The sequence below is a fragment of the Arabidopsis thaliana genome, chromosome 2 (assembly GCF_000001735.4).
Source record: "Arabidopsis thaliana chromosome 2, partial sequence".
Lineage (NCBI taxonomy): Eukaryota > Viridiplantae > Streptophyta > Magnoliopsida > Brassicales > Brassicaceae > Arabidopsis > Arabidopsis thaliana.
In genome coordinates, this window is record NC_003071.7 from 14633454 (window position 1) to 14648448 (window position 14995).

The following is a 14995-nucleotide window of genomic DNA, read 5'->3' on the forward strand; positions in this document are numbered from 1 at the left end:
TTTGTTATACATTACAAATTTGCAATGTTATTGTTACATGTTACTTCTATATATATATATATAGAGAACCGAAACGAAAGCAATACAGATACTATGCAAATATATAGTAGAGATAGCAAAATCAACAAATAAAAACATGTAAGAAGAGACATGAGTTCATGAAAAGAATTAAAAATCACATAATTAACAGATGTACCAAGCCTGCCTAGAGTTCAAGACATGTCAACAAATTTGTTAGCTTCTTCTTCAGATCTAGCGTTCGATAGGAATAAACTTCTGAATGCTGTTGCCACACCTCTAATAATCATATCTCGATGGCTTATGTCATAAGTGTCCACAGGATGAAGTATGAGTGATGTGTGGAAACTGCGGTGTTGACCATAACATCAAGAAACCAACCTATATCAGCCCATCTTGGCATTATCTCTGATGGGATGATTTCGTTAGTTGGCTGAACTACACAGCAAATAAACCGGACTATGTCGATCAAACTTCTTCAAGAACCATATCTGATGCCGTTTCTGGCTTCCCAAATTTCACATTTTCAAGCAAAAACCTTATTTGGGTTTCCATCTCATGAATGATCCGGAGAAGGAAGTACCTACTTGAAGTTTTCAACTGATAAAACTGTGAAATGTCAGAGCAATGGTTTGAGACCATATCAACCCCACAAATAGTACTAATTACTACAAACATGCACACTAACGATCTTATAATGTCAAAACACACAAATTTCAAATGGAAACGTACCAAGAAAACAAACAAGACAGAACATTAAAATCACTAGTGATCATCATTATAACAATCAAGCACACACCAAATACATAAAACGAAAGTATAGTCTTCAAAGAGCACAGGCAGGCTCAAACGCGAAGGGACCAACAGAGAAGAGAACGTAGTCGTGTTCACCGATGTTGATTGTCTTAGAAGGCTTAAGCATAGCACCGGTTATTCCATTGTTGAGCTTTGACGGCACGGTGCATGTCATCGTTGCAGTCGTGGGTCCAGGATTCGTAGGCCAAGCCCGGCACGTGTGGAAAGCGTAGGTGGTGAGTTTTTTTGGGGCTAGCATGAAGAAGTATCCGTTTTTGTCTGTTTTTGTCTCCATTGTCACACCTCTCTTTGTGTTGTTGCATGCAAGCTTTACGGTCGCTCCTATCATTGAAAATAACGAAAAGATTTACTTGATGCATGAAAGCCAAGTGGCGTGAGAGACTCGACGAATGCGAAATGCACAAGTACCATGCATATTGTAACATTTTTTTTCATATGTGTAAATTTTTTAAAATACAGTTTTAAGTTTTCTAATAATTTGTCGTTTGGTTTGAAAAGAAGAGAACATGCATGCAACACTATAAAAATACAAATACCACTATAAGTGGAATTTACCTTAAGCATATCAGTGCTTATTTGAGTCACACTAATTTTTGGATTAAAATCGTTAATTCAAGTTCCTTCATTCAGAAATATGTCTACCATGCATCGTTAGCTATAATGAGACTTCCTAAACTCAAGACTATTTTTTGGGGGCAAACACTACTTCATCTCATATTTTGTAGCCATCAAGTGGATAGAACATATCTAATATCTTCTGCGAGACCGTATAATGCATGCATACATGCTTTAAACACCGAAACTAATTCAAGAATCAAAATGTAACTTGCTACATGAGTTAATATGAAGACTAAATTTCATGGAATTAATTAAAAAAAATTGCGGTAAATTATGATGTTATGGATCTAGGAGATTACATGGTAACTAATTTTATTTTTTTTTGCTAATAATATAAATATTTTATTGAAAGATGAAAAAGGTTTAAGACATACAATTAAGTAAATCCTACAATTTTGGTCCCATGGCAAAAAAAAGGATAAAAACATGGTAACTAAATTTTTTGAAAGAGATTGGACGTTATAATGTAACGGACCTTGAAGAGGAGATGCTTCCAAGAGAGTATCGACGCCGGAATACTTGCATGACTTGCAATAAACCATGCCTTCAACTGCCACAAGTCTCCTGCTCATCTTAGCCGGCGATGACGGTGGAGTCATTGGAGAAGCGGATGAAACTGCATTGGTGTAGATGAAAGTCAAGGAAATAGAAAGGAGTAAGAGATATTTGAGAGCTTTTGTTACCAGACCCATTTTTGTTCTTTGTTAGTGAAAAAGATAGACAAATGAGATTGTCTCATTAAAGGCCATATTTAAAGCACTAGCCAAAGCCAAGGCATAGTTCTCACCAAAAAAAAATAAGTGATAAATAATAATATCCGTTTCTCACATAATTATAAGAAAATAGATTTATGCTCCTTTTTAGTTTTTAAAAGAGTTTAATTAGTTTGTTTTGTTTGTGTATTATTCTGTGGAAATATTATATATATATATATATATATCTAACTCTACAATACCATCAAGGCATCAATATCACATGATATATGTATTATAACTTATGTTCCCTCTTAACGAAAGAATACCATTAATATATGATATATCATAATTATTATTTTCTTAAAACATCATTTAAAATGGAACGGAAGAGTAGTTTAGATATTATAGTTTCGACTTCTGATTTTTGTTATGATATTTTGTACAGATAAACAAACTATTCAAGTCATTCATTAAAATAAAAAAAAAACAACTCAATAACATACTATTGCTTAATAATGCTCCTTCATATATAGTAATACTATTGTCAATGGATTGTGCAAGCCAAAGACATGACCTTAAAGTTTTCTTATGGTGATAGAGCCATGGAGGGAAGAGGCTATAAATTAATTAAAGTAGTTGGTGCTTCAAGTTGTGTTAATGATATAGTCCCATCATGACAAGTTGTGTTACTTATTCAACAAAAAAATATAATATTTTTAATTTTTAATTTTCTTAGGTAAGATTACCTAGTGACAAAATGTTAAATTTAACAATGTAAAGTTACTATGTAAATGCATGGGCACCAGTAATCACGTATCTTGATGAAATATATCCCTAATCCAAGCGAGTCGGCATTTATTGGTGAAGAATCTCAAGCCTCATAGTCATCGCTAGTTAACAATCTTTTTTGGACAAAATAGCCTCCGTTAAAATTCGGCATTACTAACCTTTTTGCACTTTTAAAATCAGAAAATTTCTGTTTTAAAGGTATTTTTCTTTGACGATTCAAATTTTTAGTTGTATTATATATATGAAAGGAGCTTAACTCTTTCTCACAGCTTGATACGTTAGCATCTAATAGCTTGCCACCTAGACTTCATAAAACAACCAATACATAATTTAATTAATTTATCATAAAATATTTATGATTAAAAAGTAAAGAAGATAAATATTAAAAAGTTATGTCTCTTATAATTTGAAAAATAAAAATTAAAAAGGATTGAAAAGTAAAGACGATAAATATAAAGAAACTATTAGTATCTTATAAATAAATAAATAAACTAAAAATTAAAATATATTTTTTTTTGTTTTGAATTAAGAAAATATTAAATATAAAAAAAGTTAAACATAAAGAAACTATATATATCTTGTAATTAAAAAAAAAAATAAAACAAATTATAAACTTCATCATATAATTAATGAAATTTAAAATTTTTAAAAAATTATTGCTTTTAATTTTTTGTACAATAATTAAGGAAATTTAGAAATTAATTATTAATTTTAGAAGAAAAATGTTAAAATAGTTTAATAGTTTTGATTCACTAAATACATGTGTACATATATGATGGTATGAGGATCAAGAAAGTGCCGTAAAATGTAAAACTTCCAATGTTCCTTAGTGAAAAAATGTAAATATATATTTTCCAAAAATGTTAAACTTTTCTGTTGACAAGACGTGTATATAAACATCACCTATACCGGAGAAGAAGAAGACACAAAACAAAGTTAAAAAGAAGAAATTTTTGGTGCAGTGAATTCGAAGAGCAATATGAAGAATATTGGTTACTTTATTATAGCCACCGTGGTTGTTGGTGTCCTCCTCATCTTGGCTCTAGTGGCGAGTTTCTTATGGGCCAAACGACATGTCAAATGTTGTGGCGGAGAGGGAATGTCGTCAAAAGATGTGTTCAATTTAGTTATACAATTGGTTGCTTGTATTCTGCTTTGTGGTTTATTTGCTTATTTGGTATTTTTGGTTTAGATTAGTAACCTAAAGGCATAGCAGATAGAACACATCTAATATCTTCTGCGAGACCGTATAATGCATGCATACATGCTTTAAACACCGAAATTAATTCAAGAATCAAAATGTAACTTGCTACATGAGTTGATATCAAGACTAAATTTCATGGAATTAATAAATAAAAATTACGGTAAATTATGATGTTATGGATCTAGGAGATTACACGATAACTAATTTTTTTTTATCATAACTTATGTTCCCTCAACGGAAGAATACCATTAATATATGATATATCATAATTATTATTTTTATTTAATACCATTAATATATGATATATCATAATACTATTAAAATATCATTTAAAATGGAACGGAAGAGTAGTTTAGATATTATAGTTTTCACTTCTGATTTTTGTTATTATATATTTTATAGATAAACAAACTATTCAAGTCAATAACATACTATTGCTTAATAATGCTCCTTCATATATAGTAATCTATTGTCAATGGATTGTGCAAGCCAAAGACATGACCTTAAAGTTTTCTTATGGTGATAGAGCCATGGAGGGAAGAGGCTACAAAGTTGATGTTGCCTTATGTAATATACCATCATCAGTGGTTTTTCCAAAATCCAGAAACTTGGTGGTGCCTTCAAAAGTTCTAGTGAAATGGGAAGGAAATGTATTGTTCCCGATGCATATACACGGGAAGAAACAAAATTATGAGAAGAAACAAAATTATGATTAAATGTTTAGTACAATAATATTAATTATTAAAGCAGTATCGTTTTTTCGATATCCTATGAATTATTTATTCATCTTTACTAAAGCTAAAGGAGAGGCGCGCAGCAACTTGATAAACTTATTTCCTACAATTATGGAAATGTTATTGCGACCGTTTTACCAAAATGGTCACTTCCACCGTTTTTCTAAAAACTTTTTTTAACCATTTTTTTCTGCTACAGTCTTTTACCAAAATGGTGGCTTTCTCAGTAGAATACGATAACATTTAAAATTTTCATTAAAATAGACAACTACAGAGAAAAAAACGTGTATAGGTTTCATTGACAAAAAAAAGGTTTCTCTGCCTATAAGCTAAAGAGTAGGAGGCATCATCATCATTTACTTTTCTTATGATAGATACGATTTCAGTATACGTTTTTTTTTTTTTTTTAGTGTACGATCAATTTATAAATAGGCATGATGTATTCATTTATTGTGAAGATTCATGCAAATCTAATCTTTAAGTTTGTTTGCAGTGCTATTAACGGCTTCGCACAACTAGAACCTGTATTCAAATTGGACCACCCTCCATTATACAAAACAATAATACCCAAATCTAACATAATATCTTATCAATAATACATATATTTCTATTTTATTATAATTATTGATATACATACTCCAAAATTGCACAACGTAACCAGCTAGCTCATTCATCTATCTTTCTTACTTTATAAAAATGAAACATCATTATTATTAGCCTGTTAGATGTTCCAAAACTTAATATAGTTTCTTTGTCCAATTAGATATTTACGAAATTTTAACTCATATATTTTTTTTTTTTTCTTTTTTTTTGGCTACAAACTATGAGACTTCAGTAAAGAGCTAAATTTTAGCAGCATAACTAAAACATTCAGGGAAAGAAAAAACTACACGTCAAACAAGAACCCCCTATAGTAGACAAACTAGACATAGATGGTCATATAAATAGGTAGTTGAAAATAGAAACTAGTCACCTTGTGAAAGCAAACGAGCACAAGAAAAAAAACTTGATAACATTATCATAATAATCTTGCCATATAACGTAACATAGGAACAAGAACAATCCATACAAGATCAGACATTCGTCATATTACATATTGGTCCTCGAATTTCAAAAGACTTTGGAGCATAGTGGCACCTAACTTTAATATCTTACATAAATAACCTCCCTACCAAGGGAAAAATGGAGTAAAATCTGGTCTTCTTATTTCTTATTATTCTTCAAACGAACGACCAATTCACGAACATGAAAGCTAAGCAGTGGTTTGATTCATCGTCTTCAAGAACTTTCCACACCGTTGCCTGCTCGTAAGATACCATCCTTCCCATGCTTGACGCACATACTCCTGCCGGCAGATGAGCATAGCCCTGTAAAACAAAATTTAGATTCCAAGTCAAACAATGATTTTTCCAAGAAAATGTCAAAATGTTTCCCAAGAAAAAACAAAAACCTGTTGCATGATCTTGGGGAACTCAGAGCAAAGAGCTTTACGACCAGGTTCGTCAAGGGTCTTGTCTAGCATTATGTCTTGAAGGGCTACAAGAGTCGTTTCCAGCATGTCTAAACCGGTTTGGTTTGCGAATGTGAAAACCGGTGAAGCCTACAGATGAGAATTTATGTCAGTCATCTCAAGAACATGTTCTAGTCACAAATACAAAATCTGAATGGGAAGCCTTGTTACTTACGTTTGTTTTGAGGGAGCAGCACAAGATTGCATCAGAGTGATTCCAGAGTTGATGCAGCAACGTGTCACCACTGGTTTGAGAATCAGATCCAAAGAGATCTGCACCAGTGTGAAGGCTACAAAGCCAAAAAGAAAAGAAGAGAAATTCAGATAAAATACTCCATAGATCATGTAAACAAAAGCAGAAACCTAGAGGCTAATGATAATGAAGTACCTGTAACTCCGGGAGATCCAACGGACCAGAGTGAGAGCTTCAGGGGAAGTGGGAACAGATATTGGACTGATATTGGAGCCAGGACGAGGAGCAATGGCTAGAGCAACCCTCTGAATCGATCCTACTATGCTTCGCACGTACTGACGTGCCATTGAAGCAACACTGTCTCTTGAATGGTTATCAAATGTGAACTGGAATGCTATGGTTAGTACCGACCTAAAGTTACAGCCATTTGGGTCGGCTTCACCAGCTTGACGTGTGGATCCTTCTAAAGCTGAGGCTAAATCCAGGGTACGGTTTGCAGATGCACCGTTCTATATGACAGTGAAGGATTAGAAATTTAGAATATTGCGTCAAGAATAAATGATTTGGGACTGATCCTTAAATGGCTTTTTGACATGTTACCGGAGTAGATTTCTGTTCAAGAGGTATGATGCGGAAACCGGAAGGAAGCAAAGGTGCATCATCAGCAAATGATTCATCGATAGGGGCAAATACAAGCTGTGCACAACCTCCAACCACATTTTCATCAACACCGCTACAAAGCTAGACAAGAATCAAGAATCCAAAATGTCATGAAGAGAACAAAGGAGCATAGAAACTTTGGAGTTAAAGTATGAAGTCAAACCTGTAGCAAATACATATCCCGAGCTAAACCCATGTCTTCGGGTGAGTAAGCGTGACCTTCAAGTCTAACCACCTCAAGTGACTGAAACAAGTAACCAAGAAAGGTTTCAGGACTATAACACGTATTTAGAGAGAGGAGAAAGTGAAGCTGTGTTATTCTTTGATAAAAGTACCTCTTCATGTTCAACTGTCTGCGCAAGAGGAAGAATGACTTGGTTACTTGGGAACCCCCCAGCTCTAGCACAAGGAACAGCAAAAGGACTTGCTCTGAGCGATGCAGCAGCATAAGCATCCACGCCATAATCAGCCCATTCAGATCGGTGTTCTCTAAGGAATCGAACCAGCACAGCGGGTGGAACGTTCTTCAAACAAAAAAAAAAAGATGCAAGTTAGTTAGAAACAGACAGAAACAGAATATTAGTTTTTTTATTATCAAATCCTTAAGACATGTACCTGAAGCAACATAGATGCCTTGGCACAAAGCACGCCACTACCAAAGCTTGGAAGGAATGAATTACCGTACTGAGACCCACCAAACTTCCCAGGGGACAAGTTTATCATTACAGTAACATCCTCTGCACCATCGCTACCCATTGGTGACCATCCATCATCCACAAAACCATTAACAGCATCATTGAAACCCCTGAAAGTTCATCCATATTGAACAATTAGAATAAGAATAAAAGAAATTCTTGGTGATAAAGCTATTAAGTAAAGTAGATACTTACCGACAGAGTCTTTGACTGAAGGTTCTTAAAACCGCAGGTTGGCGCCCTCCACCATACTGAACTTCTCCACTTGTTTCTTGTGCAATTTGTCTTACATGTCTCAAAGCCTGAAATAAGACTCCGAACTTAAGAAACATTGCAGCATACCAAGTCGTTCAGGTCATATACAGTTTGGATAAAGGTATTTGAACTTACAGCAACAGTCATTTTCTGAGCAAGAATCTTCGATGATTCATAGAGAGGCCTCATGACTTCAGGGACACTCCAGGCCTTGCAAAACCGAAAAAACAAAGTCATGATCATATTATAAAGAGAGAACTGAAGTGTTATGAACCGATTCGAGTTGTCACTTACATCCAGATCAACATGATCAACAATGTGGAGAATGGAACCACCACCATCGCAAGGACGGATGAGAAACCCGCTTGGTTTCATTTCAGCTCTCACAAAGTTTGAAGAAGGTGGCCCAGTGGGGCCACCAGTTGCAGAAGTAAGCGACCTTTCACAAACCTGAAGACAGTGAGTGAAGACAAAAGTATTAAAACAGAAACTACATAACAGAAAAAGCAGATTCAAGAACTCACCACATAGCTTCCATCTTCCAAACATGTGCTATATCTCAGCGTCCAAAAGTCACGAGCTGCTGCTAAAGTCGTAGGAGCATACATCTGCGTGTAAATAAGCTCGATCGTCCCACCGTTTCCAGCAGGTATCACACTCAGAGTATCCACACTTCGACAATCTCGGAGCCAAGATGGACGATCTTTGAGAATTTCAGCAACCTATATTTGTTTTCAAATCAAGACTAGCGTAAGCTAATGATTATAAACACAAGCCAGAACGTAACAAATCGCACTCTTTACCTTCATGGGTTCTAAACTCACGAGGCCGCAGGCACGTGCTGCAATTCCGCTGCAGTTGCGCGAAATAGCGACTATGCCAATAGAATCCGGACCAGGCTACACCAGCAATGAAGGTTCATCAAATAATCATAAACAACTTCATCTTCAGACACAACTAAAGAATAGAAATCAGATTATACAACTTTAAGAGTATTCAGGCCAGAAAGTATTACCTTCATCCCAATCATCTGAACCCAGTCAACAGCAGTTCCTGTAGCCTTGGAAAGGAACTCTGCTAGGGCCTCCTCTGCTATAGAAAGGAGTCTAAACAAAAAAGAACCATTTAGGTTGTCACAGAGTGGGAAACAGAATTCATTAGAGAGTTATAGAGCAGACAAGAAAAGCTCACCCTGCTGGGTTGTTAGCATCACGTTGCTGATGCTGAGGATTTGGGTTTTGCTGTTGATGTTGCTGACCACTCACGACCACAGACTCACAGCTGTTGTCTGTGGTCGTCCCAGAAGCCTACATTCCAAAAAAAAGATAACAACTTTCAAACAAAATGCTTCATAGAATTGAGTTTTAGAGACAGAAAATAGTGAAAAGTGAACTTTACAGTGTGAAGTTGATGTTTCATGTGGCCATTCTCATAGACCAAGTTAGAAACTTGCTTCTGCAAACGATCATTCTCTTCCATCAAGAGTTTGTTCATGGCATTGAGTTTTCTGTTCACTGTTTGAAGACGAGCAGCTTCTTTCCTCTGCTTCTCACGACATCTAAAAATCAAAAGGAAGCTTCGTTAGACCAACTAAGCCAACATAAAAGCCAAATGTGCATGGATGATGGGAAGAAATGTTAGTGGATGAACAGAGACAGACACCATTTGTCTTTATAAAACACATCCAATGATATAAAGAAGAAAAGATAATGTAAATTTTTCCCCTTTATCATATCATAATTTCTGGCAGAAAATCTTAAGCTTTTGACAGAAATAAATGTTGGAAACGCATTCAAAGACAATTTGATTAAATGTCACTTTCGTGAATTTAGATATTCAACCAACTAGATACGTCAAAGCATATGGTAAACAAAGTTTCTTGCTTTAAAGAGATTTAGAAGACGATTAAAACTCATAACAAAATGATCACTGAGATCCAAAAAATTCTTGTCAGATAAGAACAGCAAGGAAACTTAAATACAACTGACCAGTCAAAGAAAGAAAAACATTTAACATCTTCATAAACTCATATACAAACAAAAAGATAATCTAATGGTAAGAAAACAATTAATACAGACAAAAGGTAACAACTTTGATAAGGAAAGAAGATGAAATTTCACCTGCGGTTCTGAAACCAAACTTTGATCTGCTTAGGCTCGATGTTAGAGAGAATCGGACATTCACGTATGAGTTGTTGTCTTCTTAGAGAACTTGGCTTAGGACACTCAGTGTAAACTCTCTCGAGAGCTTCCACTTGCTCCGGCGTGTACCTCACATACTTGCCGGAATCTAACCCTTTATCCGGCGACTCTCTGTTCATCATATCTCTGCTCATCGAATGGACCATCATCATAGCTCAAAGTCAGAAATAGGAAAAAAGGACGATTCTTTTGAATGGGTAAAGCTTGAAAATTGGAGAAATCCCTAGGTTATTTTCAAGGGTAGGCTCTCTCTACTCAGAGAGCCTCCACTCACGTTCATGAGATAATGGTGAGAAAAAAAAGGAGTTTTGGAGAAAGAACAAATAAACAAAAAAAAAAGTTTCTATTTTTATTTTTTTCGGTTTATTTGTTATTTCTTTAGCTCAAGACAGAAAACGCCAGAGGGCAATGGCGAGAGAGGAGAGGAAGGAGAAGCGAAGAGATAAGAGGAGCAAGATAAAGGAAGCAAAGTAGAGGTCTTTATCTCAGACGCCAATCTCGAGATCCTTTTAAGACATGGTCCAAAAAAAATAAAACATAACTCTAAAAGAAATTACTTTTCTTTTGTGTGGCGCGAGAAAGACTTGCAAGAACATAAAAACAGCATAAAGGTAAAAAAAAAATGAAAACTGAAACGCCAGGTGGGTTGAATTTGATAAAAGCTTTTTACTTTTACGGTTTTATTTACATAGCTAAAATAAATTAATATCTACTGCAAAATCTCATAATAATTTATACTTTGTGTCCATATTTGTACTCAATGTGTTCACTAAAAACATTTACTTTAGTAAAAAGAAAATGATTTGTCCAAAAAAAAAAAAAAAAAAATGTAAAAAGAAAATGCAATTGAGTTTTATGTGTACTAATTACTACATAAGTTTCTTCTGGTTATAACTTGTGATGCAAAAATAAAATAAAATTATTCTAGTATTTGTAGCAATAAAAAATTAGCTAAGAAATAATTAAAATAAGGTGCAGGATAAAAAAGGGGAAAGACAATAAAGGAGAAAAGCCAACACACGCAAAACAGTCTCTGCAAAACCCATCTGTTTTTTTTACTCTACCCACAACAGTAATGATAAAAATACATATAAAATAACTAACTTAATATGGAGGCAGAGAAGACAGGCCAATCTTTGTTTTTTTCTTTACCTTTTCTTTTTAATATTGTTATGTTTTATTCGAAGAAATTGTTGTCAGAAGAAACGGATATTTGACGAAATGGGTATTTTGCTAACTTAGGGAAAAAAAAATGCTGTTGTCTTTAGCTCTGTGAGAAGGACATCACATAAGTTTCTTTCTCTTTCCTTCTTTCTGATGTTCATCATATGCTGATGCTGATGTATGTTGCATGTACAATATATCATCATGTGTATATCTACGTACATCTTTGTATGCATTAGGTTTATGATAATGATGATGATAAATGTTGCATGCATGAGGAAAATGGTGTGGGAATGTCACTCACCGAGCGCGTGAGAAGCGTGAAAGGGACTTTATTTTTTTGAAATATAAAGTTATTAGTCCTGTCAAAAAATGCCTCAAATTAGGACTTTTTGTGTGTTTAAACTTTCTTTTATGAAATTTGGCTTCGCTTTGTTAGTTTCAAAGCTTTTTTGTTTATTAGAGTTTTGGTTTTTTCTGGTCAGATTATGAATATATTCGATTCAAATTTGAGTCAAGAAATAAATAGAAAGAGAAGACAGACAAGTTTGGCATTGGTAAGTACAGTCTGTTTTAGGTTCTGTAAGAGTTGTACAAAATCAATGCTCGGACAAACGACTAACTTCTTATAACTACGGTCTACGTGTCTATACGCTAGGACAAAAAATAAATACGTAATATTTTTTTTTTTTTATATATACGTAATATTTTTTTTTTTTTTTTATATACGTAATTTAATACTAATACTGTACATAGAGAGAGAGAGGAGTAGGAGGAATAAATGAAGGTGGTCATGTGAAGTCTCATCATGAGTCCAACTTTGTGCATGCGCTTCGATTTTCTACATGGCAGATACCACCACACGTAGCTCCCTATATCCTTTTCTTCGACACCCAATTAACCATTTTTATTTCAATAAAAGGCTACAACTACTAAATACTTTTCTCCATCGAATACACGCAAAATAAATGCTTTTCAAGTTGTATTCTTTTCATAAAACACCACTTAACATTATTTAACTACACAATATTACGAGGTTTCTTCTCGCGCCACTCAAAACATTTTTCTTTTGAGTTTTGAGTTTTGTTTTCCTCATCACGAGGGATTATTAACTCCTGCATGTTCACCATTTATATACCGTGTTTGAAGTTTGAACTATGGTAAATGGATTTTTTTTTGGTTTTCATTGTTGTGAAGGTTTAGTCGCATCCTTCATTTGTTAATATCATCGCATAATCAAAGCAAATGAAAAAAGAAGTTGTAGAAAAAAGTTTTCAAAATTATCTGACAAGTAAAAGATTGTGAAAGTAGGTTTTCATTCATTTTTTTTATCGTGTTACCAATTTACCAATCAAAATCTATATGACTTATATGGATTAACTCTTTTGTAATAGAATTCCAAATGGTACTTGTTATTATGACATTTCAAATGTTGTTTTCAAGAAAATATTTGGACTTACGACTGAATATTTATGGTGGAGATATATGCTCTCAAGTCTCAACCCATGTTTAATCTACCACTAATGCATTGATAAACATTAAACACACAGCATTTACTCATTCAAATATAAAGCCTAGGTACTAAATTGTTTAGCAATTTGCATTTTGACTGTTCACCCATAACACATTATACATTATGCAATGATTTTTTTAAAACGCTTTGGATGCTTTTATGATAAGGAAAAAAAAACTACAAATAGAGTGAATAGTTTGGTTGCTGGAGAAAAAAGAATGTCAAACCTTTAAATTTGACAATATCAATCTTTACAAAATAATAATTGGCTTTATCAATTATATATTCCATTTTTATTTGTGTGCCAACTTTTTATTTTAGCAAGAGGCATGGAGCAAGAGAGTACCCCACTGGGCCAAGTCCACTTACTCTTGTTCCCATGTCACACACTACATTGTACATTGCTTGATTTCCCAAAATTTACAATGCTTTTTTCTTTTTCTTTCTTCTTGTTGGTGTCATTTTCCGCCATTGGTATACTTCTTTTTGGAGCTCCACATAATATATGTGATATAGATATAAATTTGCGTATAGATCCACGCTTTTATCTCGTTTCATATGTGAATCAGGAATTTTAATTTAAAGTTTCATTTCTCAAGTATTTGCCTATTTGGACGTCCTAACCATACCACCATTTAAAAACCTAATTTCCTGACACCTAGGTTTGAACACTAATTAAGATAAGCGATGCACAATGAGTGCAGTCTAAAGTCTCATTTGGATTCAACTAATCAATTGTTATTATGATCAATTCATTGGACTGAAACTTATTTCACAGCCCTTATGGACTGGCCAAACTTTACATATATTGTGAACAGATAACATTGAGTGGAATTATATATATGAAAGTCAAGGTGATCGTACCATTATGAAGTTCAATCACTCTACATAGTATTACCAACACAATCTCATGAATCTTACATAAGTTGCAAAGTATACAATGGTTGGTTAGAGTTAGATCGAAATCAGAGATCAGTTTTCGTTGAACATGTCTACTCTATAATTATTAAAAATTTACATGGATTAAGACTAGAGTCTACAAACGTTTTCAGTTGAAATTCTTATTATGTAGTCTAGAAAACTAATCCTAATACCAAAAGAAAGCATCCATGATAATACCTAATCAAACTTTATTATAATTACTTAGGATTTGCTTTTTCTCCGTATATATAAATACAAAAACAAAACATGAGTTTACTCCATAAATGGGAAATCGATGCAGCAATGATATTGAGATCACATACTCAATGGAAGGGAAAAGCACAAGTGTCTTTTTATTCCACTCTTTGGAATGAAATGAAAGTGAAAAAAAAAAAAAAAAAGTCAAATAGAAAAGCCCTATTTTTGTCACAATTGTGTTCTTCTTCCTTTGCTTCAATCTCACATCTCTTTCTCGCTATCTCTTGTTTCTATTGTGTTAAAAAGAGAGAGAGCAACAGAGGTGGAGGAAGGGACCCATGCATGGGAATGATAGAGGTGTAAAGTCAGGCATGGATAAAAACGAAGGCTCCAAGTTTGATAGGCTGCTCATGCATATATTGTTTTTGATCATATAATAATATAATTTAATAATTATGAGTGGGATTAAAGTTTGTAGATATCACTCGCCATGACCTTAACAATTGAGCTTATAAAAGACGTTCCACAAATATACATTTTTTTCACTACGTCATATGACGACAACATCGCGTTTGATTCTGAAGAAGAGGATCGTTTTCAATCAAAATAATTGATCCTTTACCCAAAAGATTATAATATTTCAATCAAATAATGGACCCGTTACCAAATTAACTATAGTTGATTATGGTGTGAATATGATGATCAGTATATATATATGATCTAATGATCCATCAAAAGAGTTCATTTCATTTTGGTTTTTCTTTTAATTTTATCTGGGCGTCAACCTGCGGTTCTGTATAGCTAAAGGAAC

At 33.9% G+C, this 14995-nt stretch overlaps 2 protein-coding genes and 1 long non-coding RNA gene across 3 annotated transcripts; all 3 read right to left on the bottom strand.

The window, feature by feature from the left end:
* Positions 1–636: 636 nt before the first annotated feature.
* On the bottom strand, positions 637–2174 carry AT2G34700 (Pollen Ole e 1 allergen and extensin family protein). The gene is made up of 2 exons (NM_129024.4): positions 1928–2174; positions 637–1155 (listed from the first exon to the last, which is right to left on the bottom strand). Exons 1-2 carry the CDS (start codon positions 2142–2144, stop codon positions 845–847), a joined length of 528 nt encoding a protein of 175 aa, NP_181017.1. The 5' UTR covers positions 2145–2174; the 3' UTR covers positions 637–844.
* Positions 2175–5869: 3695 nt separating this feature from the next.
* On the bottom strand, positions 5870–10902 carry PHB (Homeobox-leucine zipper family protein / lipid-binding START domain-containing protein). Its single transcript, NM_129025.4, has 17 exons — positions 10308–10902; positions 9586–9745; positions 9379–9494; positions 9203–9293; positions 8991–9086; positions 8712–8909; positions 8482–8637; positions 8323–8397; positions 8128–8234; positions 7853–8042; positions 7573–7761; positions 7401–7481; positions 7178–7318; positions 6773–7086; positions 6560–6674; positions 6325–6474; positions 5870–6241 (listed from the first exon to the last, which is right to left on the bottom strand). The coding sequence occupies exons 1-17, from the start codon at positions 10538–10540 to the stop codon at positions 6095–6097; spliced, it is 2559 nt and encodes an 852-aa protein (NP_181018.1). The 5' UTR covers positions 10541–10902; the 3' UTR covers positions 5870–6094.
* Positions 10903–14264: 3362 nt separating this feature from the next.
* AT2G08675 lies at positions 14265–14561 on the bottom strand. Its single transcript, NR_140387.1, has one exon. It is a non-coding gene; the product is annotated as an other RNA (long non-coding RNA).
* Between the last annotated feature and the right edge of the window lie 434 nt (positions 14562–14995).